The 27,469-nt window shown below is 38.4% G+C and overlaps 2 protein-coding genes and 1 pseudogene across 3 annotated transcripts; all 3 read right to left on the bottom strand.

Annotated features, from left to right (window-relative positions):
* Nucleotides 1-1,239: 1,239 nt before the first annotated feature.
* LOC116327909 (granzyme B-like) lies at nt 1,240-3,047 on the bottom strand. Its single transcript, XM_039607287.1, has 5 exons — nt 2,921-3,047; nt 2,698-2,845; nt 2,473-2,614; nt 1,607-1,870; nt 1,240-1,515 (listed from the first exon to the last, which is right to left on the bottom strand). The coding sequence occupies exons 1-5, from the start codon at nt 2,976-2,978 to the stop codon at nt 1,348-1,350; spliced, it is 780 nt and encodes a 259-aa protein (XP_039463221.1). The 5' UTR covers nt 2,979-3,047; the 3' UTR covers nt 1,240-1,347.
* A 2,301-nt stretch (nt 3,048-5,348) lies between these two features.
* LOC116327911 lies at nt 5,349-9,325 on the bottom strand (annotated as a pseudogene).
* Nucleotides 9,326-17,039: 7,714 nt separating this feature from the next.
* LOC116327952 (granzyme-like protein 1) lies at nt 17,040-19,283 on the bottom strand. Of its 2 annotated transcripts, none has more exons than XM_039606419.1 (6): nt 19,147-19,283; nt 18,705-19,027; nt 18,482-18,650; nt 18,262-18,403; nt 17,415-17,684; nt 17,040-17,322 (listed from the first exon to the last, which is right to left on the bottom strand). In XM_039606419.1, exons 2-6 carry the CDS (start codon nt 18,760-18,762, stop codon nt 17,155-17,157), a joined length of 807 nt encoding a protein of 268 aa, XP_039462353.1. In that variant the 5' UTR covers nt 18,763-19,027; nt 19,147-19,283; the 3' UTR covers nt 17,040-17,154. The 2 variants fall into 2 exon arrangements, with proteins under 2 accessions (XP_039462353.1, XP_031605518.2); XM_031749658.2 differs by having other exon boundaries at nt 18,482-18,629.
* Nucleotides 19,284-27,469: the final 8,186 nt, after the last annotated feature.

Genomic DNA, 27,469 nt, shown 5'->3' with positions numbered 1-27,469 from the left:
TATTCATTATTACTGTGTTTTCCTCCATTACACTGATATCTATTCAAGCAATGGGTAACTGGTCCATCTAGGAAGTCACTTAAATTAGCTGTTTAAGGAAGCAACATCAGATGTTAACGTTCACACCTTAGAGCTGAACTTCATTACACAATGCCATACCTGTTCCATTTAAGGGTGGCATTGTGCTTGAGTGAAGGTTTAGCAAGTGGGTTCTTTATTTCAACCCTGCCTTACACCCTTGTATGTGAGGTTTGCATGTTCTCCCTGTACCTGTGTGGTTTTCCTCCCAGAGTCAAAAAGACAACAGTATTAGATCATAGATGTGAAGGAGAAAAAATGCTTGAAGTGTATAAAATAAAGCGCTGTGTGAATATATGGTTCTCTTAATTTTTTTTGACAACATAATAAAAAATAAGGCACTGACTATATAGTTTCACATCCATCCAACTGGCATCCATGAATGATAAATAATTTAATTATGGACAGCCAGAGTTGTGTACCTGAGATGACCATATAAGGGATGTTCCCTCTCGATGGCATCATAAACCTCCAAGGGTAGAAATAATCTGAAATGAAGTGTGTGGAGCAATCTGACGCCTGAACTTTGGGCTCCAAAAGATTATTTGTATACAAAATGACTTTTGTCATGTTTAATACGAGGGTCACTATTGACACATTATATCCACATATTCACATTCACACATTATATTTTATTTGAAATTGAATTGGTGTCTGGATTTTGGTTTCTTTTTCATAAATAACAGCATGCACAGTATAAACTGATGTAAAATAAAATGTGCCAAAAGTCTACTAAATACAGGAAATTAATTCATGAATTATCAAAATTTTATGAAGTCACTCGACCTCCCAATAGCCACGTACAATTCTGATGTCAAACAAAACTATACATTTTTTTTAAATTTATTTGTTCTGATGACATTTTTATCTCATGATATGGACTGAGGACTTTGTGCCATGGTGAATTGCCTGTCCATGTTTGCAGTATCGGGCAGGCTTTAGTAAAATGAGATTAAATTGACCTGCATATGACTGTTTATGAGCTTTCTGACTTGTCAGTGGATCTTAGTTCTCATTAGTTTATATAATACAACCAACGAACCACAGGAAAACCTTCTTTAACTTTTTTCATACATTATACTAACTTGCGCACTTCAAAGCTACTATGTCACTGATCTCTTTGTAAACTTGACAATGAAAGAGTCATCAGCAGTTTTTTTAAAAGGCCCTTTAATGTTAGATATTGCAGAATTTAAGCAGTTTACACAGCTCACATATCACTTGCCCAACAGTCTTACAATACACCCATAACACCATTGAAAATATTTTTTACCCTTTGCATTTTTTTTTCTTGAGAATATCTGTGATCCAAGGAAGAAATTGTGATATATCTGTATAGACGTTTGGGACATCTGGATATTTACAGCCATTGTCGCTGTTAAAGGAAACAATGCCAACAGCCAACTTGTTACATACGAGAGGACCACCAGAATCACCCTGTGAGGAAGAAATATCAATTATTAATTTGTTTTTGTTTGATAATTTTGATGTTTACACTATGTTTGATAAATCATATGAAAAAAATTACCTGACAGATTCCACTCTTTGCTTTGTATCCACCGGCGCAAATAACATTTTTTAAAGTTATTCCCCACAGCTTCTGACACTTGTCCTTGTTAATGATGGGAACATTTAACACTTGCAGCTCATTAACAGTTTGGTGTTTACCAGGTTCTGTGGGCCCCCATCCAGCTACACTGCAGATCTTGTTTTCCTTCAGGTTTAGTTTTTGAATTGGAAGTTCAATTAGCTTAACTGGTTTTTTGTCACCCAGGGGAACTTTCTTAGACAGCTGGAAAGATAAAAAACAAAAAAACAAAAAAAAAACACAGAAAATAATAATGATTATTATTGATATCAGTTATGAACATGTCAGATTTGTGTGTATTTAAGGTTCTCCAGTATTTGTCTTTGCATGTCTCCCAAGACATGAAAGTGCGTGCACTTGCATAAAGCAAATTACTGTACAATACTATCATTATCACAAGCGTATTTAGATGTATTAATATATCTATTAATGTGTCATATGTTTATTATTGTTACAGCAAATTAAGAAAAAGTGCTTCTTTGTTTTGTTGTGGAACTAGAAGTCATTTCATGTATTACAATTGTTGCTGTCTTTTGGTTTGTTTGTTTTTTACCTGTACTACAAACAAATGTGCTTTGATTGGTTGAAGCTAAAAGAAAGTCATATAATTTTTGAATGGTTTGATTATAAATGCTGGCAGAAAGTGCCAGAAAATGTTTCTCTGAATGATTTAGGGTTTTTTGCTGTTCTTTTAATTTTATTTCTTTTATATTTTCCTCCCTGTATTACCTATTTTAATTATTGATTGATTCATAAGAACGTCTGATATCCTTTGTGAAGCTGAGACTGAATAGATGAATACTTACTTTGAGGAGCATGATGTCATTCCCATCTTCAACTTCCTTGAAGGCAGGGTGTCTGCAGATCATTTTTACTCCATATCTCATTTTCTTATCTGCCTTCCTGAGATCATGAGTGCCCAGAACAACACTTAAGGATTTAGGATTCCTGCAGGAATGATTGAAAAACAAAATAATTATTTATATTTACATGAATGTGACATTGCTTGAACAGTATCGGTGGTTACTCACTCAAAAGGACAGTGCGCAGCAGTCATTACAAAGTCTTTACTGACAAGGAATCCTCCACATTTGTGTTCAGTGTTGTTTTGTACTGATGCCATATACTGCATGGACTTTTCCTCAGCCTTTTTGCCATTTATGATTTCACTTCCCAGTGCTGAAAATAAATGAAGAAAAACTGAGAGTAATATATTTTTTGCATAACTTTAAGAAAAATATTTTGCAATCTTACCATTTTGTATGAGGCATGTCACAGCTGTGACTAGAAAACACTTCTGTAGAGCGTGCATGATGCGTGGAAGTCAAGTAAAAAGTAAAATGTCGTTGTTTAGGGGGCAGTTTGCCTGCTTTATGCATCACCTTGCAATCTGTCTGTGGCTTTCATCAACACTTCATATCAGTCACTCCTCCCACATCTATGTTTCACATTTATCTCCACTAAACATGTGATTTCTTTATTTTTTCTGTTAAATGAACTTGAACTAACTAATTGAAGCAAATTAGTTTAAATTTAATGAATTTTGAATTAATATCAGTATCTCTCTCTCTCTCTCTCTGTCTCTCTATTTAGATATATATATATATATATATATATAGATATATCTATATATCTATATATATATACATATATATATATATATATGTATTGTAGAACCAAGCAAAGGTGTGAAACACCAAAGAGCACCAAAACCTGTGAAAACTGTGGGTCACTGAAACCACATTTTTCAGCTACACCTTCACAGTCACATGTCAGATGTTAAAGTAGTGTTTCTACAGTATGCCACTGTTAAAATGCATGAAAACATGAAATAAGTGTGTTGTCAAAAAAGTATGTAGATTACTATAACTAACTGAGCAGGACTCCAACTTAATGTAAATGGATATATGTATGTATAGAAATACTCTTACTGTACACTGTACAGTGTTTTTAAATACTAAATCCATATATTTATAAAAACACTACAAATTTATGCAAGTCTTACTACATGATTACTCTCCTCATATCTAGCAGAGGACATCAGTTTTCAAGTCAAATCTAGTGACTTTATTGTGATTTCAACCATGTGCACTGGTACAGTACACGGTGAAGTGAGACGATGTTCCTCCAAGACCAGGGTGCTACATATAATACATAACAGAGAATCAACACAGCACTACATAAAGTGAAAGTGTGCAAAATGTGAAAAAAAAACACACAACAAAGACAGTGCAACACCAGACAGAACAGAAGACACAAGAGGGTGCAGACACAACAGTGCAACAGAAAACTGCAACAATGACAGTTGATTAAATAAGTCTTGTAACATTACTACAGTATGCTCTCTCTATCAAGCCTCTTTCCTGTTATTTCCTGCTACTATATTACATTTGAATGTGTAGTTGTTTCTAGAAGTTTGAGATGAACAGCTGAAGCACTTCAAAAATGGACACATAGTGCAGCAAGTACACATTTTAGAGATTTTTTATTTATTTATTTATTTATTTATTTATTTATTTATTTCACTTCCTAGTGCCCAAGAAGAAATGTAGAAAATTTGAGAGAGAATATTTTCACAAAATATTTTGAAATCTTACATTTTTTTATAAGGCATGTCATAGCCTGAAGAGAAGAAGAGAAGAGCAGAAACTCCCTCAGAGCGTGCATGACGCATAGAAGTCAAGTAAAATGTAATCGTTTTAAGGGGGCAGTTTGCCAGTTTTATGCATCACCTTGCGATCTGTAAGTGGTTTTCATTTAACACTTACCATCTTTCTCTCCTCTCAAACTTTTGTTGCACATTTATCTCCTCTGAATGCACACGTGTCTGCATATGTGTGTGTTGAAGGTGTGAAACATGTCTTAGCATCAAAAATCATCATCATTTTTACAATTACAGATGTTAAAGTAGTGCAGTGACAGTATCTTACTGTTGAATTTGACCAGCATGAAGAAACTATGTGCAATGACAATAAAGTTGAATTCTAAACTGTGTTTTCTAAAATAAAAAAAAATATATATATATAGGTTGCTGTCTTGATGCGTACTCAATCTTCCAGGTTAAGAAATCCTAAAAAGTCATTAACATGCAGATTGTCATGTCCATTGATCAATGGCCATTAGTACCATTGATAGAGAGTTTGGCAGTCACAGCATTGTAAGATGCTCAAAGATGATCTGTCACCATCTGACAAGGCTGTGATTGCCCAACCCTCTGCAGCAGAGTTGTCTGTATACTATTGGAGTTCCTCTGCTCTTTAACCATCACAGGGAGCATACTCTGATTATTTGGTGGAAAGCCTCCGTACTAAGGACATGAACAGGCAAAGCACAGCAAATAATGGATGGATTGAATTGCATTCATATAGCGCTTTTTCTAGGCACCCAAAGCGCTTTACAATGCCACTATTCATTCACTCTCACATTCACACACTGGTGGAGGCAAGCTACAGTTGTAGCCACAGCTGCCCTGGGACTGACAGAAGCGAGGCTGTCATATCGCGCCATCGGCCCCTCTGGCCAACACCAGTAGGTGGTAGGGTAAAGTGTCTTGCCCAAGGACACAACGACCAAGACAGAGAGAGCAGGGGTATCGAACCGGCAACCTTCCGGTTACAGATGAGCTTCCCAATCCCCTGAGCCACGGTCGCCCAAAATATAGACACATAGCACATAATGCAGTTTTAGTTATATATTTATTCTCGTTTAAGTCTGCTGTAATACACTGATGAGTTTCACATTATGTTTAAAGCTCTGTCTGGAGTGATTTAAAATGCTCCCCACTATCTCTAAAGATGACAAAAATAATTGTTTTATTTGGATTTAAAAGCAGTAATCAGCTGTCTCATTCTGTAGTTATGGATATTGCAAATGACGGAGCTTTTATTATTATTTGTGTCAACGTCCACAATATAATTCAAACATTTAGCAAGTCTTTTTGTTGAGAATGTCTTTAATCCAGGGCAGGAATTTTGAAATGTCTGTGTAGATGTTGGGGACATCAGGATAGTCACATTTATTGGCGTTGTTAAAGGAAACAATACCAACTGCCATCTTCTTGTCACATACCAGAGGACCCCCAGAATCACCCTGTAGGAAAAAATATCTTTATTTGATTTTGTTTAACAATTATGATGTTTACACTATAGTTAATATAAAAATACCTGACAGATTCCTTTATTTTTGTAGTATCCTCCTGCGCAGATAACATTATCAGGAATATTATTTTGCTAAATCCTCTTACATTTCTCCAGGTTAACGATGGGAACATCCACCACTTGCAAGCTATCAACAGTTTCACCACCACTTACTGTGGCTCCCCATCCAGCTACTGTGCAGGTTTTGTTTTCTTTTAGGTTTATTTGTTGAGTTGGAAGTTGAATTGGTTTAATTGGTCTTTTTTGTCCAGATAAACTTTCTTAGACAGCTGGAGACAAATAAAATACATAAAATCACTAATCTTCAAATTTTCTGATTACTCAGTGCTGATGAATTGAGATCTTCAAATATATCATACATATCATATCAACATATAATATTGTAATAAATGAGTTGATGAATACTGAAGTTAAACAGTTATCTGCTTACTTTGAGAAGCATGATATCATTTCCAAATTTAACATTCTTGTAAGAAGGATGCTTGCACTTCTTTTTTGTTTGATATACCATGGTCTTCTCAGCTTTCTTGAGATTGTGGGTGCCCAGAACAACATTTCTAGGATTCCTGTATTGATTATAATTAAGAAGTCTGCAGAAATATTCATATTTAGGTGATGAATAGATTCCTTGTAGGATATTGGTAACTTACCAATCATCACAGTGTGCAGCAGTCAATACAAAGTCTTCACTGACAAGGAATCCTCCACATAGGTGTCTTATCCTGTCTTGCACTGATGCCATATACAGCATTGAACTCTTCTTGGCAAAATGAAATTTGTGAATCAGAGATTTGTATATAATTTCCACACGATATGCACAAAGATATATATTATATATTTATATTATATATTTACTGTACAGTTGTCAGTCTATCAGTATGTTATTTACCATAGTAATATAGTAAATGTGATGCAACTGACAGATACTTAATCTATTATCTCTATTTTATTAGTTATTTAATTCTCCATTTATATGAATTTGTGTTCTCTGATACTTTTACTGCATTGTTTTAATTAATTTTAAACCTTGTTAGGTCTCCTTCCCTAAGTTTTTATCAGTGTTAGGCAAGTTACTTTGAAAAAATAATTAATTATAGTTACTAGTTACTTCTTCAAAAAAGTAACTGAGTTACAATATTCTAAAAGTAATTAATTACTTGAAAAGTAACTATTGCGTTACTTTAAAAAAAACATCTAACCCCCTGGGCTCCAGGGTATACTTGGCCATTTTTAACTACTTTTGATTTTCCCTCCACATTTTACCTTTAAAAACTATTTACTTTGCCTTGTTTAGTATCATTCTTTTCAGCACAACCTCACGTGTCTGAATTTACAGTCATGTTTTCATTTTGACATACTGTATTAACACAATTGATCTAAAATCAGACAAAAAACATAAAATCAGAGTAGAAAAAGTTATATTTTTTACTGTAACAACCACAAACATGTTTAATGAATCATGATTCATAAGTTTAAATGCAAATATAAATTGTCAATTTTAAAATCCTATGCACAAGTTTTGCAAACAACAAAGTTATTTGCATCCATTTACCTTTTACCTTGATTTTTTAAATAACCATTTCAAACTATTTACAGAACAATCAGCTGTTCTGCATTCAATAAGATGCCACACAAATTATTTGTGCCACTCCAAAAAAAATAATTTCTGTCCACTATAAAGGAGAACATCACAGCCTGATACCTGCAGGTCTGACAGCAGCAGGTGTATCACTGCTGTTTCTACCTGGAGACAGCAGTCGCCTCATTGTTCTGACACACAACACAAAACTATCCACAACACTACACACTAACTACACAAGACAACACATTAACTAGTAGTTAATGTGTTGTCTTGTGTAGTTAATAACTACACAAGACAACACACTCCAAACACGCTAAACGTCACAAATCTCTCACATCTCAAAACTCGCTCTCTCTCTTTTTCTGCTCTTTCTCGCCTTCACTCCTAAAACGTCCTCTGTTTTGTTTTGTTTTTTGGGTCATAAGCAGAGAGTGCTCGCTAGCGCTGTCCTTAGACAGTAAATGCGACGAAACTATTGAGGAAAAAACGCCGCATATATATTGTTTATCATGACTCTGGTTTTACGTGGCCTATCAACACAATTTAAAAACTGGTATATATCACCTTGTTGCTTTGTCATCTTGAAGTGGTCGTGTGATTGGCTTACCACGACTACTTTATTCTTCCTCAGTCAAACAGCAGCACTCATGCGATTGTTTTGCCCCCTTAGCTCCAGGTGTTGTGCTAGACAGTGATCGTGATTATCGTCCGCGGGAGCTCGCAGCTGTAGCGTCCAGATTACTTACAGCTACTTCTGTGCAACTGATATAAGATGCGGTAAGCTGAACACAGCTTCAACCGTCTGTTTGTTGAAAAATAGTAACGGACCGCGTTTCCTTGTTAGTAACTGTAACGGCGTTGTAACGATAGGAATAGTAATTAGTTAGATTACTTGTTACTGAAAAAAGTTACGCCGTTATTCCCATCACTGGTTTTTATGCATGCTACTACATGCGCAGTTGCACCAAAAAACACAAAACAAAAAAGCATTGTTCTTTAATGCAGATATGTGATGTACAACCACAGTTGTACATAACCAAAAAAGCAGAAAGGCAAGCAGAGAGGATCTCATAAATCCATATTTTATTCACAAAAGAGCACAAAAATATACAAAATGTTTCAACTGAGAAAATGCACCAGTTTGAGAAAAAGAAAATGTCATTTTGAATTTTATGGTGTTGCACATTTCCATAAGCAAGAGAGTGTGTGGAGGTCATAATTATTTATCTAATTATTAGCAACAGTAGACTAACAAGATGTTAACAGTAGCTTTATATTAAAGGTTGTCTGTGAAAAAAAACAAAACAATCTTGCTTCATTTTGGTGGTGGTCACCTTACAATAATGAAGCAGTCATCTTATTGCCCTTGAAAGCTACAAAGCTATCCACCAAGCTATTAACTGGGAATCTGGGAATTTTCTTCTTATTAAATGCATGCTGATTTGGCATGGACGGAAGGGACATGTCCCCACCAATAATTTGATCTCTTCGAGTAAAGAAAAACAAAACCGATAGAAAGAAAAAAACGATCTGTCAACGTCTCATTCTCCTGGTGGTGCAGAAAGAGTTAAATTACGTTCTCTACTGGAGTCCTACCTCATGTGACAAATATGGCCAATGTGATTGGCTGTCCCTTTCAGGGAGCTCTGTTTAGTTTTAGCAGCGGCAAGCTTGCGCTGCGAGGACCTGCAAGGAGGAGAGGAGGATGGCAGCAAAAAGGAAGAACCTGGATATAAGAAAGTATTTTTCAAAGAAACCTGTAAGTCACTTAAAGTCAAGTTCACTCATAAAATGTGTCTGCCATAATAATGTTACAGGATATGCTAGGCCATACATGCCACCCCTTCCGATTTTTCCTTGAGAATCCCGAACTTCAGTGCCCCTCCCGAAAATCTCCCGTCCAATTTCACAGTTGCTCATTTCCGGTCTACCTGGCTTTCGGAGAACCCGGCCCACTTTCGCGAAGACAAGGTCAGGTGGACACAGCCTCTGAATTTGGACACCCCCAGCCTGTTTCCGGCCGGACAATAATAACGGTGACATTTAACTTATTTTATTCGATAAATAAACACTGTAAGATTCGAGTTTTTTTGTATAGATATATATATATATATATATGTGTGTGTGTATATATATATATATATATATATATATATATATATATATATATATATATATAGATATATATATATATATATATATATATACACACACACCCAGCACGCCCCTGCGGCGGGTTTATCCTTCAAGCTCGGGTCCTCTACCAGAGGCCTGGGAGCTTGAGGTCCCTTGCAGTATCTTAGCTGTTCCCAGGACTGCGCTCTTCTGGACAGAGATCTCCGATGTTCTTCCCGGGATCTGCTGGAGCCACTCGCCTAGCTTGGGAGTCACCGCACCTAGTGCTCCGATTACCACTGGGACCACCATTACCTTCACCCTCCACATCCTCTCGAGCTCTTCTCTGAGCCCTTGGTATTTCTCCAGCTTCTCGTGTTCCTTCTTCCTGATATTGCTGTCATTCGGAACCGCTACATCGATCACTACGGCCGTCTTCTCCTGTTTGTCTACCACCACTATGTCCGGTTGGTTAGCCACCACCATTTTGTCCGTCTGTATCTGGAAGTCCCACAGGATCTTAGCTCGGTCATTCTCCAACTCCCTTGGGGGCATCTCCCATTTTGACCTCGGGACTTCCAGGTTATACTCGGCACAGATGTTCCTGTACACTATACCGGCCACTTGGTTATGGCGTTCCATGTATGCCTTGCCTGCTAGCATCTTGCACCCTGCTGTTATGTGCTGGATTGCCTCTGGGGCATCTTTACACAGACACACACTTGGGGTCTTGCCTGGTGTGATAGACCCCAGCCTCTATGGATCTTGTACTCAGAGCTTGTTCTTGTGCTGCCATGATTAGTGCCTCTGTGCTGTCTTTCAGTCCAGCTTTGTCCAGCCACTGGTAGGATTTCTGGATGTCAGCCACCTGCTCTATCTGCCGGTGGTACATACCGTGCAGGGGCCTGTCCTGCCATGATGGTTCCTCGTCTCCCTCCTCTTTCTTGGTTTCTGCTGCCTGAGGTATTCACTGAGCACTCGGTCACTTGGGGCCATCTTCCCAATGTATTCTTGGATGTTCGTTGTCTCATCCTGGACTGTGGTGCTGACACTCACCAGTCCCCGGCCCCCTTCCTTCCGCTTAGCGTACAGCCTCAGGGTGCTGGACTTCATGCATGGTAAGGAGCTTTCTTGTCTTGATGTCAGTGGCTTCTAGCTCCTCCTTTGGCCAGCCTATTACCCCAGCAGGGTACCTGATCACGGGCAGGGCGTAGGTGTTGATGGCCCAGATCTTGTTCTTACCGTTCAGCTGACTCCTCAGGACTTGCCTGACCCTCTGCAGGTACTTGGTGGTTGCAGCCTTTCTAGCGGCCTCTTCATGGTTCCCATTCGCTTGCGGGATCCCCAGGTACTTGTAACTGTCCTCTATGTCTGCAATGTTGCCTTCTGGTAGTTCAATCCCCTCAGTTCTGACTACCTTCCCTCTCTTTGTTATCATCCGACTACACTTCTCCAGTCCGAACGACATTCCAATGTCATTGCTGTATAGCCTGGTAGTGTGGATCAGTGAATCGATGTCTCGTTCACTCTTGGCATACAGCTTGATGTCATCCATGTACAGGAGGTGGCTGACAACTGCTCCGTTCCGTAGTCGGTATCCGTAGCCAGTCTTGTTAATGATCTCACTGAGGGGGTTCAGGCCTATGCAGAACAGCAGTGGGGACAGAGCATCTCCTTGGTAGATCCCGCACTTGATGGTGACTTGTGCTAGGGTCCTGTTGATCTTGTACAATTCTAGGCATTCCAGTATCCAGCTGTGGGGCATTGAGTCATAGGCCTTCTTGTAATCAATCCAGGGAGTGCACAGGTTGGTCAGTCTGGTCTTGCAGTCTCGGCTGACTGTTCTGTCTACCAGTAGCTGGTGTTTTGCGCCTCTGGTACTCTTGCCAATCCCTTTCTGTGCCCCACTCATGTATTGACCCATGTGCCTGTTCATCTTAGCCGATATGATGCCTGACAGGAGCTTCCATGTAGTACTGAGGCAGGTAATTGGTCGGTAGTTGGATGGGACCGGTCCCTTCTTGGGGTCCTTGGGGATCAGGACCGTCCGACCTTCGGTTAGCCATTCTGGGTGTCTCTCATCATCTAGCAGCTGGTTCATTTGTCCTGCCAGACGCTCATGGAGTGCAGTCAGCTTCTTCAGCCAGTAGGCGTGAACCATGTCGGGCCCTGGTGCTGTCCAACTCTTCATACTGGAGACCCTTTCTTGGATATCTGCCACTGTGATGGTTACTGGACCCTGTTCAGGGAGGTCGCTATGGTCTGCCCTCAGATCCACTAGCCACTGAGCATTGCCGTTATGGGTTGCGTCCTTCTCCCATATGCTCTTCCAGTATTGCTCCGTCTCCAGCCTTGGTGGTGCTGTTCTCTTATTGTTCCCTTGCCACTGAGAGTACACCTTTGCTGGTTCTGTGGAGAACAGCTGGTTTATTCTCCTGCCTTCTATCTCTCTGGTGTACCTCCTCAAGCGGGTGGCCAAGGCTGTGAGTCTTTGCTTGGCAGTTTCAAGGCCTCAGGTATGGACAGCTTGCTGTATTTCTTATGCACCTTCTTTGTCGCACCTTTCTGCAACTCCGTTAGTTGGCTAACCTCCTCCGTGCTACTTTGATCTTGCCCTCTAGCCTCCTTCTCCTGGAGGTACTGCCCCTTGTGGCTGTTCAACTTGTAGCCAAGCATCTCACTGATCACTGCTGCCGTATTGTAGATCAGCTTGTTAGTGTCGGTAATCGTGGTTGTAGGTATCGTCCGTAGTGCTGCATTAGCATCATCTAGCAGACCTTCTGAGGGTACTTCACGTAATCTTGGTAACCGGCTACGGGGGATCCAGGTTTCAAGCTTGGCCATGATCCTATTTTTCAGGTCAGTTCCGCACTCAACGATCCTTCTCCTATTGCACTTGGGGCTGTTTATATTTTGTATACCACTCCTCCCCCCAACAGCCCTTTTGAATGTCTTGCTAATTCTGAGGTCTCAATGTTGGCAAGTATGTGCTAGGCTATGGCCCACATCAGTCTAAAATTGTATGTAACCATGAATAACGTGTTGCCATGTCCACCAGGAGAGACTGGACAGTATAGCTGTAAAACAAATATGCCAGCAGTTCATCTCAGTTAACGAGAGGAGAAGGCATGTATTTGGCTCCTTCACATAGTGGACATTGAGTTGTTGTGAGGGGCACCAGTAGTCCATGTCTGTTGCTGTAACAGTAGTTCATGTTTAGAATAAAAAATCCCAGCTCACTGATTTGATCGGGGCAATAGTGCCTAAAATGTTGCATAATTTTGCTGAGAGATCTTTTACTTTGTGGTAATCTTAGATGAGTAGTTTTATGGACAAAAACCAGCAGGTCATTCAGTGTTCCCTTAGTGCTAATGTATAAGAGATGTTGGTGTACTATAACTGAAGTAATGTTGTTAAGTCCTTAAAGTCATATTCTTTTATTGTCATGACTGTATTTGAAGCTATTTTTATTTTTGTATGATACCTGATTTATATGGAATATGGCTGAAGTAAACTAAAGTCTAAAATACTTAGTCATTTGTTTAATAGTAATTTAACATTATATGATTCACATATAAAACTATGAATTGTAATTTTAAATGGTTTAAAAGCATGTAGAATAGCACATGTAGGCAAGTATATTTCTCCTTTTTTTATCAAGAAGCAAAGACAATAAGGAGAAAAAAAAAAGAAACAGGGCAGGGTTCGGTGGTTGAATCATCCGTCCCCACCAATGCCAAAACCAAATCTACACCCTTGGCATGCTGTTGTAACTGTTTTTAGTTAAGAGGAAGAAATCAATATACACCTGCAGTTTATCACTGGACTGTGTAATAACACAAAAACAGTACATAAAAGCCCCAGTTTATACCCAGAACCTTCTTTCTGTAAGGAAATAGTGCTAACTACCTACCACCATGATCTCAGACCAAATACACATGTACAAACTTTCTGGTAAAACACTGTCCCCTAGTTGTGAAAATGGGAGTTAAATTGTCCAAAATCTCACTGCAAAAGCAAACTCTGATGCCATCGTGGTGCCATAAAATATGTATGTTTCAATTTTCAGTGTTTTCATTCATTATTACTGTGTTTTCCTCCATTACACTGATATCTATTCAAGCAATGGGTAACTGGTCCATCTAGGAAGTCACTTAAATTAGCTGTTTAAGGAAACAACATCAGATGTCGACATTCACACCTTAGAGCTGAACTTCATTACACAATGCGGTACCTTTTACATTTCAAAACTGTATACTGTACATTTCCATGGAATTGTGCTTGAGTTGAAGGGTTAGCAAGAAGGGGCTTTGTTCCAACGCTGCCTTACACCCTTATATGTGAGGTTTGCATGTACTCCCTGTACCTGTGTGGTTTTCCTCCCAGAGTCAAAAAGACAACAGTATTAGATCATAGATGTGAAGGAGAAAAAGTGCTTGAAGTGTATGAAATAAAGCGCTGTGTGAATATATGTTTCTCTTATTTTTTTTTAACAACATAATATAAAATAGGGCACTGACTATATAATTTCACATCCATCCAAGTGGGATCGATGAATGATAAATAAATGATTTGATTATGGATTATGGAGTTGTGTACCTGAGATGACCATATAAGGGATGTTCCCTCTCAATGACATCCAAGGGTAGAAATAATCTGAAATGAAGTGTGTGGAGCAATCTGATGCCTGAACTTTGGGCTCCAAAAAAATATTTGTATACAAAATGACTTTTGTTTAATATGAGGCTCACTATTGACACATTATAGCCACATATTCTCATTCACACATTATATTTTATTTGAAATTGAATTGGTGTCTGGATTTTAGTTTTGGTAAAAGGCTCTGTTGACAGATGTAATCAGTTCCTTTCTCTTTTTGTAAACAAGGTCGAGTCAGCAATAGTACCTCCTACATGTGACCCGTCCATGTTTAGTCCCTGTTCAGCTGCCAATTTAAACCTGTCTGAATTACACTTTTTAAAGAGGTTTTTCCCTTGATTGGAACCTCAGTCCTTGCCATTATAAATAGCAATATTACTTCCAGTGTACTTCCTGATGGTTTTAAACATGCAATTGTAAACCCTTTATTTAAAAAACCTGGCCTTGACCCTTCAGTTTGCTCAAATTTCAAAATTTCCATTCTTTATGAAATTTTCCATTCAAAGTTATTGGAAAAAATAGTTTTTACCCAACTGAATACGTTTTTAGATACTAATGGTATCATGGAAGTTTTTCAGTTTGGTTTAAACATCTACACTCCATTGAAACAGCACTTTTATGGGTTTTATAACGATATCTGTTTAGCCAGTGATTGTCGAAGTACCGTGAGCCTTGTGCTTTTAGATCTAACTACAGAGTTTGATACTGTTGTCGACAGTATTCTTATCTCTTGTTTGGAACACCTGGTTGGCATCAAAGGTGCAGCACTGGACTGGCTTCATTCAATAACTTCGTTATTTGAGTGGCAGAATGTTTAGTGTTAATGTTGAAAATTTTGAGTCCACCTCAGCCCCTCTTTCTTGTGGGGTCCCCCAGGGCTCAATCCTTGCCCCTCTTCTTTTTTCACTGTACGTGCTCCCTTTGGGGTCTATTTTAGAAAACACAAAATATCCTTTCACTGCTATGCAGATGACTGCCAAATTTATTTGCCTTTAGCACCAAACGGCCCTGGCTTCATTCAAATCCTTCTGAACTGCCTTGAAGATGTCAGAGCTTGGATGGCTCTGAACTTTTTGAGTTTCAATGAGGATAAAATGGAGGTGATTGCATTTAGGCCTAATAATATTTCATGCAACCCACTTGGGAATTGTGGTTGGCTTGGCTAATTTCAAAGTCCTAACGCTGGTTTATTAATGCCTAAATGGTCTTGCTCCCCCATACCTTTCCGAGATACTTCAGCCTTATATTCCTTCACGGTCCCTTAGATCAGCCGACCAGCTGCTTTTGGTTGTCCCAAAATCTATGCTAAAACGTAGAGGACAACGAGCCTTTTCAATTATGACTCCCAAACTTTGGAATATGTTGCCTTTAAATATCAGACAGGCATCTTTGTTTCCTATTTTTACGTCTCTTTTGAAAACACACCTTTTTTCGATAGCATTTAGACTGGTGTGAGTTGATATGTTTGTTATGTGTATTATTATGTGTTTATGTGGGTGTCAGTGGTTTTATCTTGTGTTTTACCCCTTTGTCTCTGTACAGCACTTTGAGCAAACTCTTTGTTTTTAAATGTGCTATATAAATAAATTGGATTTGGATTTTGGTTTCTTTTTCATAAATAACAGCATGCACAGTATAAACTGATGTAAAATAAAATGTGCCAAAAGTCTACTAAATACAGGAAATTAATTCATGAATTATCAAAATTTTTTCTGAAGTCACTTGACCTCTCAATAGCCATGTACAATTGTGATGTCAAACAAAACTATATGTTACACCCCTGAAAACAGGGGGAAAAGAATCACGAGAGTGATTTTGACTTGCGTCTCTCATGCAGCGTTTATTGCAGTCAAAATGAACAGAAACGTTTGACATTCTGTACTGGTTAATGTCACATGGTGGAAGAGGAACACTAAAAAATAAACCAAAATACTAAAGTGCTTACTATATATGCCACAACAGGTCATTCCTGACAAAATCGCTGACAATAGCGGCATTTTTAGCTCCTGCCGTTATCTTACTGGCCATCACACAGTACAAAACCGAGGCTCAAAGCCGCCACGTATATGTGCACAAAACTGTAATACAATGCTTCTAAAGCTTACAAAACAACGAAGGATTACCTCTTAAATATCTTAACAGTGTACACATAGGAAATATATCAACTTTTAAACACTTTTACCTGAAAACAGGGGGAAAAGAATCACGAGAGTGATTTTGACTTGCGTCTCTCATGCAGCGTTTATTGCAGTGAGGAGAACGCGCGAAAGCCCCCTAATGGAGAATAGAGACACTACTAATCGATCCCAGAAAAGGCTTACTAGCCGATCACTGATGTATAGATTGCAGTTCTCTTAAGTAACATGAAAGCCATTAATATAACATGAAAAATAATGAACTCTTAACCATTTTCTTACCATATTTACATTATTTTTGTCCTTATATCAACTGATATGAATTAGTATTAAGTGAACAGTTTTATATGCAGTAGTCCTTCAACAGTAGTCCTTCAACCTGTCACATATACACTTTTCTTTATTTATTTTTTCTGATTGATGTGGATTGAGGAGTTTTAGCCATGGTGAAGTGTCTGGCCATGTTTCATAAGAATCACTCCTCCTACAGTATCGGTCAGATTGTAATGAAATGAGATTAGTTTGCGCTTGATATTACTGTTTATGAACCTTTTTGAATTCTCAATGGATCTTCATTCTTTTTCTCACAAATTAGTTTGTGTAATGCAACTAACGAAAGACAGGAAAACCTTTGTTTTTTTACATCATACTAACTTGCGCACTTCGAAGCTACTATGTTACTGATGTTCTAGTGTAAGCTTGACATTGAAAATAGCCATCAGCAGTTTTTTGAAAGGCCCTTTAATGTTAGATATTGCAGAATTTAAGCAGTTTACACAGCTCACATATCACTTGCCCAACAGTCTTACAATACACCCATAACACCATTGAAAATATTTTTTACCCTTTGCATTTTTTTTTCTCGAGAATATCTGTGATCCAAGGAAGAAATTGTGATATATCTGTATAGACGTTTGGGACATCTGGATATTTACAGCCATTGCCGTTGTTAAAGGAAACAATGCCAACAGCCAACTTGTTACATACGAGAGGCCCACCAGAATCACCCTGTGAGGAAGAAATAACAATTTTTAATTTGTTGTTGTTCAATAGTTTTGATGTTTATACTAATTTGATAAGAAAACATGAAAAAAAATTACCTGACAGATTCCACTCTTTGCTTTGTATCCACCGGCGCAAATAACATTTTTTAAAGTTCTTCCCCACAGCTTCTGACACTCGTCCTTGTTAATGATGGGAACATTTAACACTTGCAGCTCATTAACATAACCAGATCGGTGTTTACCAGGTTCTGTGGGCCCCCATCCAGCTACACTGCAGATCTTGTTTTCCTTCAGGTTTAGTTTTTGAATTGGAAGTTGAATTAGCTTAACTGGTTTTTTGTCACCCAGGGGAACTTTCTTAGACAGCTGGAAAGATAAAATCAAAAACCAAAAATAAATGATTAAAATTGATATCAGTTATGAAGATGTCAAATTTGTGTGTATTTAAGGTTCTCCAGTATTTGTCTTTGCATGTCTCTCAAACAATGATAGTGCGTGCACAAATGTGGATAGCGACTTGCATAAGGCAAATTATTCCGTGTATTTAGATGTATTAATATATCTAATAATGCGTGACATGTATATTATTGTTACAGCAAAGAAAAGGTGCATGTTTGTTTTGTTGTGGAACAAGAAGTCATTTCATGTATTATTATTGTTGCTGTTGTTTTTACCTATACTACAATCAAATGTGCTTTGATTGGTTGAAGCTAAAACAAAATCATGTGATTTGGTTTGATTATGTGGTTTGACAATAAATGCTGGCAGAAAGTGCCAGAAAATGTTTAGGTTTTTTGTTGTTCTTTTAATTATGTTTCTTTTATTTATTCATTTATTTTTATTTTATACTTTCCTCCCTGTATTAACTATTTTAATTATTGATTGATTCACAAGAATGCCTGATATCCTTTGTGAAGCTGAGGCTCAATAGATGAATACTTACTTTGAGGAGCATGATGTCATTCCCATTTGCAACTTCCTTGAAGGCAGGGTGTCTGCAGATCATTTTAACTCCATATCTCATTTTCTTATTTGCCTTCTTGAGATCATGAGTGCCCAGAACAACACTTAAGGATTTAAGCTTCCTACATGAATAATGAATGAGAAACCAAAATAATTATTTATATTTAGATGATCGTGACATGCTTTTGGTGGTTACTCACTTAACAGCACAATGCGCAGCTGTCATTACAAAGTCTTCACTGACAAGGAATCCTCCACATGTGTGTATTTTGTTGTTTTGTACTGATGCCATATACTGCATGAACTTTTCCTCAGCCTTTTTGCCATTTATGATTTCACTTCCCAGTGCTGAAAATAAATGAAGAAAAACTGAGAGAAATATATTTTTTGCATAACTTTAAGAAAAATATTTTGCAATCTTACCATTTTGAATGAGGCATGTCGCAGCTGTGACTAGAAGACACTTCTGTAGAGCGTGCATGATGCATGGAAGTTAAGTAAAATGTCGTTGTTTAGGGGGCAGTTTGCCTGCTTTATGCATCACCTTGCAATGTTTCTGTGGCTTTCATCAACACGTATATGTATAGTCTGTGAGTCATTGAAACCACATTTTCCAGCTACACCTTCACGGTCACATGTCAGATGTTAAAGTAGTGTGTGTGTGTGTGTGTGTGTGTGTGTGTGTGTGTGCATTTGTATATGTGTGCCATCTTCTTGTCACATACCAGAGGACCCCCAGAATCACCCTGTGAGAAAAAATGTCTTTATTTGATTTTGCTGGAGACAACAACAACAACGTATATCAACATATAATATTGTAATAAATTAGTTGATGAATACTGAAGTTAAACAGTTATCTGCTTACTTTGAGAAGCATGATATCATTTCCAAATGTAACATCATTGTAAGAAGGATGCTTGCACTTCTTTTTTATTTGATATACCATGGTCTTCTCAGCTTTCTTGAGATTGTGGGTGCCCAGAACAACATTTCTAGGTTTCCTGCATTGATAATAATTAAGAAGTCTGCAGAAATATTCATATTTAGGTGATGAACAGATTCCTTGTAGGATATTGGTAACTTACCGATCATCACAGTGTGCAGCAGTCAATACAAAGTCTTCACTGACAAGGAATCCTCCACATACGTGTCCTATGCTGTCTTGCATGATGCCATATACAGCATTGAACTCTTCTTGCTGCAAAGAAATAAAAAAAAAGAAGAACAATTATCTCACATTCTTTAAAAAAAACATAAGATACTAAATTCTTACCATTTTGTTTGAGACAACTCATTGCTAGGAAGAGCAAAAACAGTTGCAGAGTGTGCATTGTGCCTGTGAGGTGCAGTCATTTAGGGGTGCAACTTTACACATCACCTTGGAGTCTGTCTGTGGTTTTCATTAACCACACATCCGGTGTATTTCTCTTCTGAAACTTTTGTCAGACATTTATCATTGCAGTCTTTTTTTAAGATTCTTTTTGTGGTTTTTATTTTGATCTTTAAAGGAAAGTCCTGTACTCTCATTATTAAATGAACTTACATTAAATTAATCGAAAAGTATTCCCATTTTCTCTTTGTCATTTTCTCTAGCAACGAGAAACATCACACCTTTAAAACTGTAAAACGTACAAGAGCTGATGACATTTTTTTTGTTTTCCAGCAACAGCTTCGTAATTACGGGACTTAAAGAGGTCTAGCTGTTCAAAATGTTATTGTTTAGTTTGATTCAAATAAGTGATTCTAATTATGTTGATTACTATTGTGAGTGATGCAGATTTAATGCAAACACATATACACTGCACCTGATAGAGTGCTTTGAATTGCTAAAAATGTATATTTATAAATATGTCACACAATTTTACATTTTATGTCAGATGTTTTATTACATTTTTCCTCTTCCCATAGTGTTGTTGCTCAATATGTCATGATATGTTGTTGAGGGCAGCAGAGTTCTCTATAAAGCTTTTAGAGAGGCTTATAGGGAACTGTAAAAGTGGACAAATAGGGCAGCAACCATCAGAAGGTTGCTGGCTCAGTCCTCGGGGTTTTCATCAACAGGACTTCCTTCCTTTCTGTTTCTTTTCTTTACACATTCATTTATTTATGACTCTTTTTATGGTTTTATTTTGCACTTTAAAGGGAACTCTGGACCTCTCACCACCAAGTGAACTGACATTTAATGAGGTTTAAAACAATGCCAGTGCAAATTGCTCTCCTTTTTTCTTGTTTTCTGTAGCTGTGAGAAACATCACACTTTGAAAAACTGTGAAAACTAAATGAGTCACTAAAATCACAGTTTCCAGCCACACCTTTGCACAGATGTTAAACTAGTTAAACTAGTCTGTCTTTTCAAAACGTGGTGCAAAATTCAAATAAAAGTAAGTACAGTAAGTAAAAGTCATATGGTTTACTGCAATTTCATTCATTTGAAGTGCTGTCAAGCAAATATACATACAGAGATACATTATATACACAGACTGAAATATTTACGCTGCACCTTATCAATCAATATACATCACAAATCAGTCTTATTACATTAAGCTTGTTCTTCTAATATCTGCAAACCATAAAATGTCATATTCTATATGTGTACAGCTCAACTGTTGCTCAATACGTCTTAATTTTGAGCATAAAAAAGTTCATAGGTCACTAAGCTTTTGAGCTGCTCTGCTCTCTGACCATCAGAGGGAGCCATGCATCCATCAGTATGAAGTCACAAATTGAGACGCTCTTCTTAACACAAGCTGTGTTCGTCTGTCTTTTATGAAAAAAAAAGCAGAAATCAAGTTATTCCTTTGCAGTTATGAGCAAATGCTAATCATTTCTTCTGCCAGAAAATATGAGACACCTCTGACACTGAAACATGAAACAACTGAGGATATGTAGATTTACTTACTGTCTCCATTCATATTATTAATATTATAATCCTGAATGGTTCATTTTTGGATGTGTGTGTATGTCTCTTACTGGCACTTCGATAGTGGAAAGCCTCCGTCTTCACAAAGATGAATGCTGTGTTTGAAGCTATTAAACCAACTGTATTATGAATAAGCACAAGAATGTAGAAAGGGACACACAGTCATATGCACAAAAAACAAACAAAAACATTATGCGATGCACTGGTTTCTTTTATGCAATGTTCAAAGATTAACAGATATGCCAGTTGAAACTCCCAGTTGTCCAAAAAGTCAGAGTCCCCATTTACTCTCATTTCGGTGCAAAAAGCACATTTGGCTTCTATAGCTAATTTATCTCTTTATAAAAAAGTAGTATGGAGAGTCTTTTTTTTACATTTTGGAAGTAAGGGCCGTGGTCGCTTTGATTGATAGGTGTCCCAGCGGCATGTTTCTGCTAATTCCATGTCCAAAAATCTCTTAATGTCACTTCTGACTCTATCTGTATTATAGTCTAATAAACATTCACACTACAGGATACAGAAAAATGTCTTTTTTTTGCATTAATCCTTTGTAAGATTTGACTGGAAGACTGTTTCTCTGCAGATACTGGATGCAGCATCCTTAGGTTTTTCCAGCCAGTGTCAAATTCTCTCTGCAACAATATTGATTAAAGACCTTTACACATCACGCTCGCTGCGTGACACAACATGTGGGTTTTAATTCAAACCAACCTCCTCAGCTGGTTTATTTTAAACATTTTCACCGCAGAAATCAAGCACATTTTGATATTGTGCATACATGTCATTAAAGGACACCTGTTAATCTTTGAAGTTGGAAAAAAAACCCCACAGTGCTGAAGAAATATCACCATGCGTACAGTGACAAAACACAGAGGCTGTCTAGTTCCACTGGCATGAAGAACTTCTTCACACACGGCACGAATTGAGCAGTAGGGTGGATAGGCTTGGCACAGCGCAAACTTTGCATGAAGTGACTGACTTTGGTCTTTTCCCTTTACTAACAGCCAAAGACAACCTCATGATGTTGACTGGGATTCTGGCCAACATGTGGCCTGCCTAAGCTGACCAAACTATGTAGAAGGTTCCCCTTTAGCCTTTTTTTTTCTTGTTTATTATTACCTTTTCATTTGTGATCTTTCTCTATTAATGGTACAACTTATGTTGTTTAAGCAAATAAAAATCAACACAGTGTTACTAAATGTCTATACAGAGGAAGTTTGCGTACAGTCATTCAGTGCAGAAAAATAGCCAAAATATGAGAACTTCAGCTGGACACTGTACTTCCCAGATCAGCTGTTGAGGAACGCAAAGGAAAGACAGACAGATGCCAACACGTGTATACATAGAGTGAAGTCGTACTGGACTGTGTTATTGTGAAATGTGTTTCTGATATTCTTTTTATGTTTGTAAATATCCAGAACATTAGCTACACTTTCAGTGTAATGCAGTCCAGGACAAAATTATTACAAAGTACAGACTATGAGCACATAAACAAAGGGAGCTGACATGTTGGATTGCATTAGACTAAACAGGTTTACCCAATAGCATGACTGCTGAGTGCACTGCTTTTTTTTTTTTTTAGTCTTTTAGCGTGTCTACTGCAAATGTACAGTATCACTGCTGCTTACAGTTAAAAGCTTGGTAAAGCTATGAGAGCTATTTAAGGCTTAAGGTACATATCTAGTCCTCATAAGGCCTTAAAATTATTTAAATACAATCTCTGATAAACAACAACATAATACATCATTATTTAGGCATTATTTAAAAACTATGTCAAAATGCAGAAAAACTAAGTAGACTCCATTATTCAATATCTTAGAACAACCTTAAGCAACAATAAATATTTTCTATATGACTTTATCAGTCGTTCACACCATCATGGTGGAATTTTGGGCTGCTATTTTTTTAATATGTTGCTTCATTTCATTGTGGTTTGCAGGCATTTGTTGTAAATCTCAGATGCACAGCTACCATATCACAAACCTTTGAGAAGTAAATAATATTAATAGCAACAAGCAGCTAATTAGTTAAAGCTGCCATAAAAACCTTTTGCACTGGAAACACGTAGCTAGAATCTATGATTTAAAAGATACTTGTCAGTACTTGAAAAGTTCTCAAATTAATAAACATATTTTTAATTTTATTTTTTCATTTGTGCTTGGCAGCCTCTGCAGTGATACAAAAGCTGTACTGATCGGTTGTGGTGATGAGAGGTAAGCATCCTATCCTCACCTATGGTCATGAGTTCTAGATGGTGACCGAAAGAATAAGCATGTGTATACAAGGGGCGGTTTTTTCACTTCGAATAATAGCTGGGCTCTCCCTCAGAGACAGGAGGTGCTTGGTTATTTGAGAGGTTCTGAGCAGAGCTGCTATTCCTTCCCATTGAAAGAAACCAGTTGAGATGACTGACTAGATTCCTGCTGGTTGCCTCCTAGGCGAAGTGTTACGGGCATGTGCTACTGGGAGCAGGCCCCGGGGAAGACCCAGGACTTGCTGCAGAGATCATATCTCTCAGCTGGCTTGGGAACAACTTGTCTTGCTCAGACTGCTGCCTGTGCATAATTTATGTTATTTTTATACTCACCTAAAAAATCTGTGACCCCCAGTTGCCCCATGGATGGTGGAACTATTATCCAGAAAGATATTACTCCCAACAGGATGGAGCTATTTCATCGTAGGCAAACGTTGATAACACCGAAAAAATTTGTAGTGACCTTTCCTTCTAAGGGGAATAGTGAACCCCAACCATATGAGAAATGTCCCCTAAAGCAAAACAGAGCCACCTGATCCCCTCACTGAATGTGTGACAAAGTGTTGTTGTCACTTATGTGTAGCTCTCAGCAAGAAATCACTACTGCTACTGGTATTTCTAGCCTTTAATATGTTCTTTTTCAGGGATCAACTTTGCTGTCACACAATCGTCTTTCCATCCATCTCCTCACCTCATCCCCTGGTGTCTGGCAGGGCTGCAGATATTCAAAGAATGCCTGACATGGCATTTGGCGAGTCAGCACCACATACCTTTGGATGGCATGGCAGGGCTTAAGGGGAAATGTGGCGCATATGCCACTCAGCAGCCCTGTCTAAAGTCTACTAAGTGGCTTCAAACATGAACACTAATCCAGTCAGTGATGAGAAGGCCTCAGTCTGATAGCCGTGTAGCAGACTGCCAAGTCTGTCAAAGCACACGCTCAGGTTCAAACAGAACACAATGGAGAAAAACTCTGAAGTTCAAAGGGAATTGCAGCAGCTTTAATGAAACTGTATTTCCTTTGCAGGTATTTGTGTGTGATGAATCAATTTGTTCTTGCTTTTCCTCTCTTTTATGAAAAGTTTATTTCCAAAAGGTGACTCAGGACAGAGAACTCTGTCTTTGCTCTCTCTTTGTGCAAATAAATGTGACTACACATGTACACAGCAAGAGAGAGAGAGATGTAGATACTAATATAGCTGTATTTACAGATATATAAATATGTGCATTGCTACAGCATGCACTCATAGTACTACATTGAGAAACGTGTTTTCTACATAACTGAATTGATATTTTGAAAACAGCAAAAGGCCTTTGCAGAAATATGAAGAAAGTTTCCCATGTCCTGTCTTAGAGATAATAGCAACAGCAGCATTGCGACATATTTAGTATTTCCAGAGTGTTGAAATTATAGGCAAATCAGGATTTTCCCATATACGTACTGTGCACATGTGAGGTGGTTAGAAATGGAAAGACCAACTGCAGCTTTCAGAGTGTGTTGATCTCTGCTATCTATCTATCTATATATCTGTACTGTTTCTCTGAGTGTGACTGCCTCTATTTCTGCCCCTTTACATCTCTTTATCGATCTTTTATGCTAGAATTCACCTTGAATTGTCCATATATTTTTACATGTGTGTCGTGGCCACAAATCATGTGCATATAGATGAATAGGCGCTGTGATCTCATAAATTTGTTCATACAAACAGTGTATACATAATAACCATACACACATGCAAACATGTTCAAAAACTCACATGCACACTCATCTGTCGTCCACCCTTCAGTCCATCTATTCAGCTTTATAACTTGGGCTGTTTTTGTAACAAAACAAGCCCTAATCCTAAATTCAGGGAGCTGTGAATGTGCCTCAACAAATGGCAGACAAATGAGAAGGATTAGTGAGGGCCTGTGAAAGAGTGAAAGGTTTGCCATTGATCTACGGTGGTCCTGTTCTCTTTCAGGGCCACTCGGTTTGAAAACCCCACTGAGTAAGAGCATACAGGGCCACTCCAGAGCCCCCTAGGCCACCGAGAGACACACAACAGCCACAATTAGTCTCAGGAGCTGTAATGGCAATTCAATAAGCGCTTTAAAATTGTGCCTTAGTCTGTCTGCCACCCCCCAACCCCTCCCACTTCTCCCATTTTCGTCTACATACATAAGATTGGTATTAAGAAGGGCTCTTTTTTTTTCTCTTTCCCACCCACCACAGTTCTTTTCAGTCACTGTGAGAGAAAATGACCACACAGGGTTTCAAAGGTTCTAGAGGCTGTGGTTTGTTGTCGCTGAAGCAGCATGACTTGTGCCCCTGTAGATTTTGGCTGAGGCCCTCAAAATGGGCTTCTATTATTACTTTTTTCTGTCAGTCAGCTGCAAATTTATTTTGTTGCATACAAAGTTACCTTCTCTATGAACATTAATTGTGTTGGGTCACGCAGAATCCCATCTATTTTTCACTGATGTGAAGACATGCCGTGCTTTGTGATGATGTAAGTATACAGATATTTCCATCAAGCTCACACCGTAAACCTTCTGAGGCCTTTCCAAAAACATGAACACGTTACCTGCTGTGCAGCTTACCATGTGCTGTCTTTAGATACTTGTGCAACAACATCAGTGCATGACTCACTCCCTCAGTCCTCTGCTTATGCGGGTTAGATCAAACACAGCCCAAACACCTGTGTTAGTGACATCAGCACGTCACTGCAGAGGAGGAGTTGAGGATGTGTTCTGGATGGCTGTCATTTGCATTCTCCTGAGGTCTCTCTCTTTGGGACATTCCTTGTTGATTTTGCACAGTGTTTAGGTTTTTCCTTTTGCTTCATGATCAAAGGGCAAAGCTTTTGATCAGGACTTCCAAAGGCTCCCCTCTTGTTTTGCTGGCGAGCGCACTGACAGGACAGTGGTGGAGCAATGATAATTACAGCTCCCATTTGCTGTCCGTGGAACTGGCACCAACAGCCAGTCGCACCCTCAGGCCAAGGAGAAAGAGATTCTTGGACGGTTTAAGGAAGAAAGAGGAGAGGTAGAGCAGAGGAGATGGAGGACACTGACAAAGAAACGAGTCAATCAGGAGATCAGTCAGAAAATGGGATTTCTCTGTTCTGTGCAACCGTATTTTTGAATGGACTTTATAAAGTATAAAAGCATATTAATAAAGCTTCAATAGCTTATTAATGTTGATGACCCCCATCTTATTTGCTTTCTAAATTTTATGCCAGAAGACAGTTAGATAATCTGGGAACAGACTAAAAATGGAGTATAAAGTTCATCTAGTACTCTCCAGAGTTAAGGTAACTTTCTTTTAAGTGAAAGTTTTACGCAACATCTGCAAGATTTGCAAATATTATTTACTTCTCAAAAATATAAGCGCACCTCTGGTGTGCACAACAGAGGACAAAGACATTTACGTGGCAACAGTACTGCCAGACCCCCCATACCGATATTCTGTGTCACACTCAGACCGTCAGAGCTGAACTACAGTGTGACTTCACGCCATTCTGACCAGACATGTACCCCGTCACAGTAATCTCACATTATGACAGGCTGAAAGGTTGGCCTTTATTCACCCCAAACACTCACTATTCATGCCCGAGTCTCCTTTCTGTTCACTGAAAAGACCGAGTGGCCTCCTGTGCCACCGAAGGTCTCGTCTGTGTGTAAATGATCTTGATGCTCGGCTGCATAGTTCATAACCACAGAGCTTTCATTAGACACGGGGAGGTCCTCCACATCAACGCCTCTCCCGCTGTGAGTTTCTTCATGATTATGATGAGAGGGGGATTATGTCGAAATGCTGTGATGGAGATGTTACCAACTCTTAACAATCAGCGCCATGCACAGGAGCAGATTAAAATGCCATTGTCGCTCTTCATGACTAAAAAAAACTATTTAAATAAGGCTTGTAAGCACGTGAGCCGTGACTGCTGATGTTTCCACATTTTTTTTTATTGAAGTTTATCATGAACCAAGGCACTCAAATTACTTTACTCAACTGAAATGGATCCAGGG

This window comes from Oreochromis aureus, linkage group 23, assembly GCF_013358895.1.
Source record: "Oreochromis aureus strain Israel breed Guangdong linkage group 23, ZZ_aureus, whole genome shotgun sequence".
Lineage (NCBI taxonomy): Eukaryota > Metazoa > Chordata > Actinopteri > Cichliformes > Cichlidae > Oreochromis > Oreochromis aureus.
Note: the sequence above shows the minus strand (reverse complement) of the source record. Positions and strands in the feature narration are given on the sequence as shown.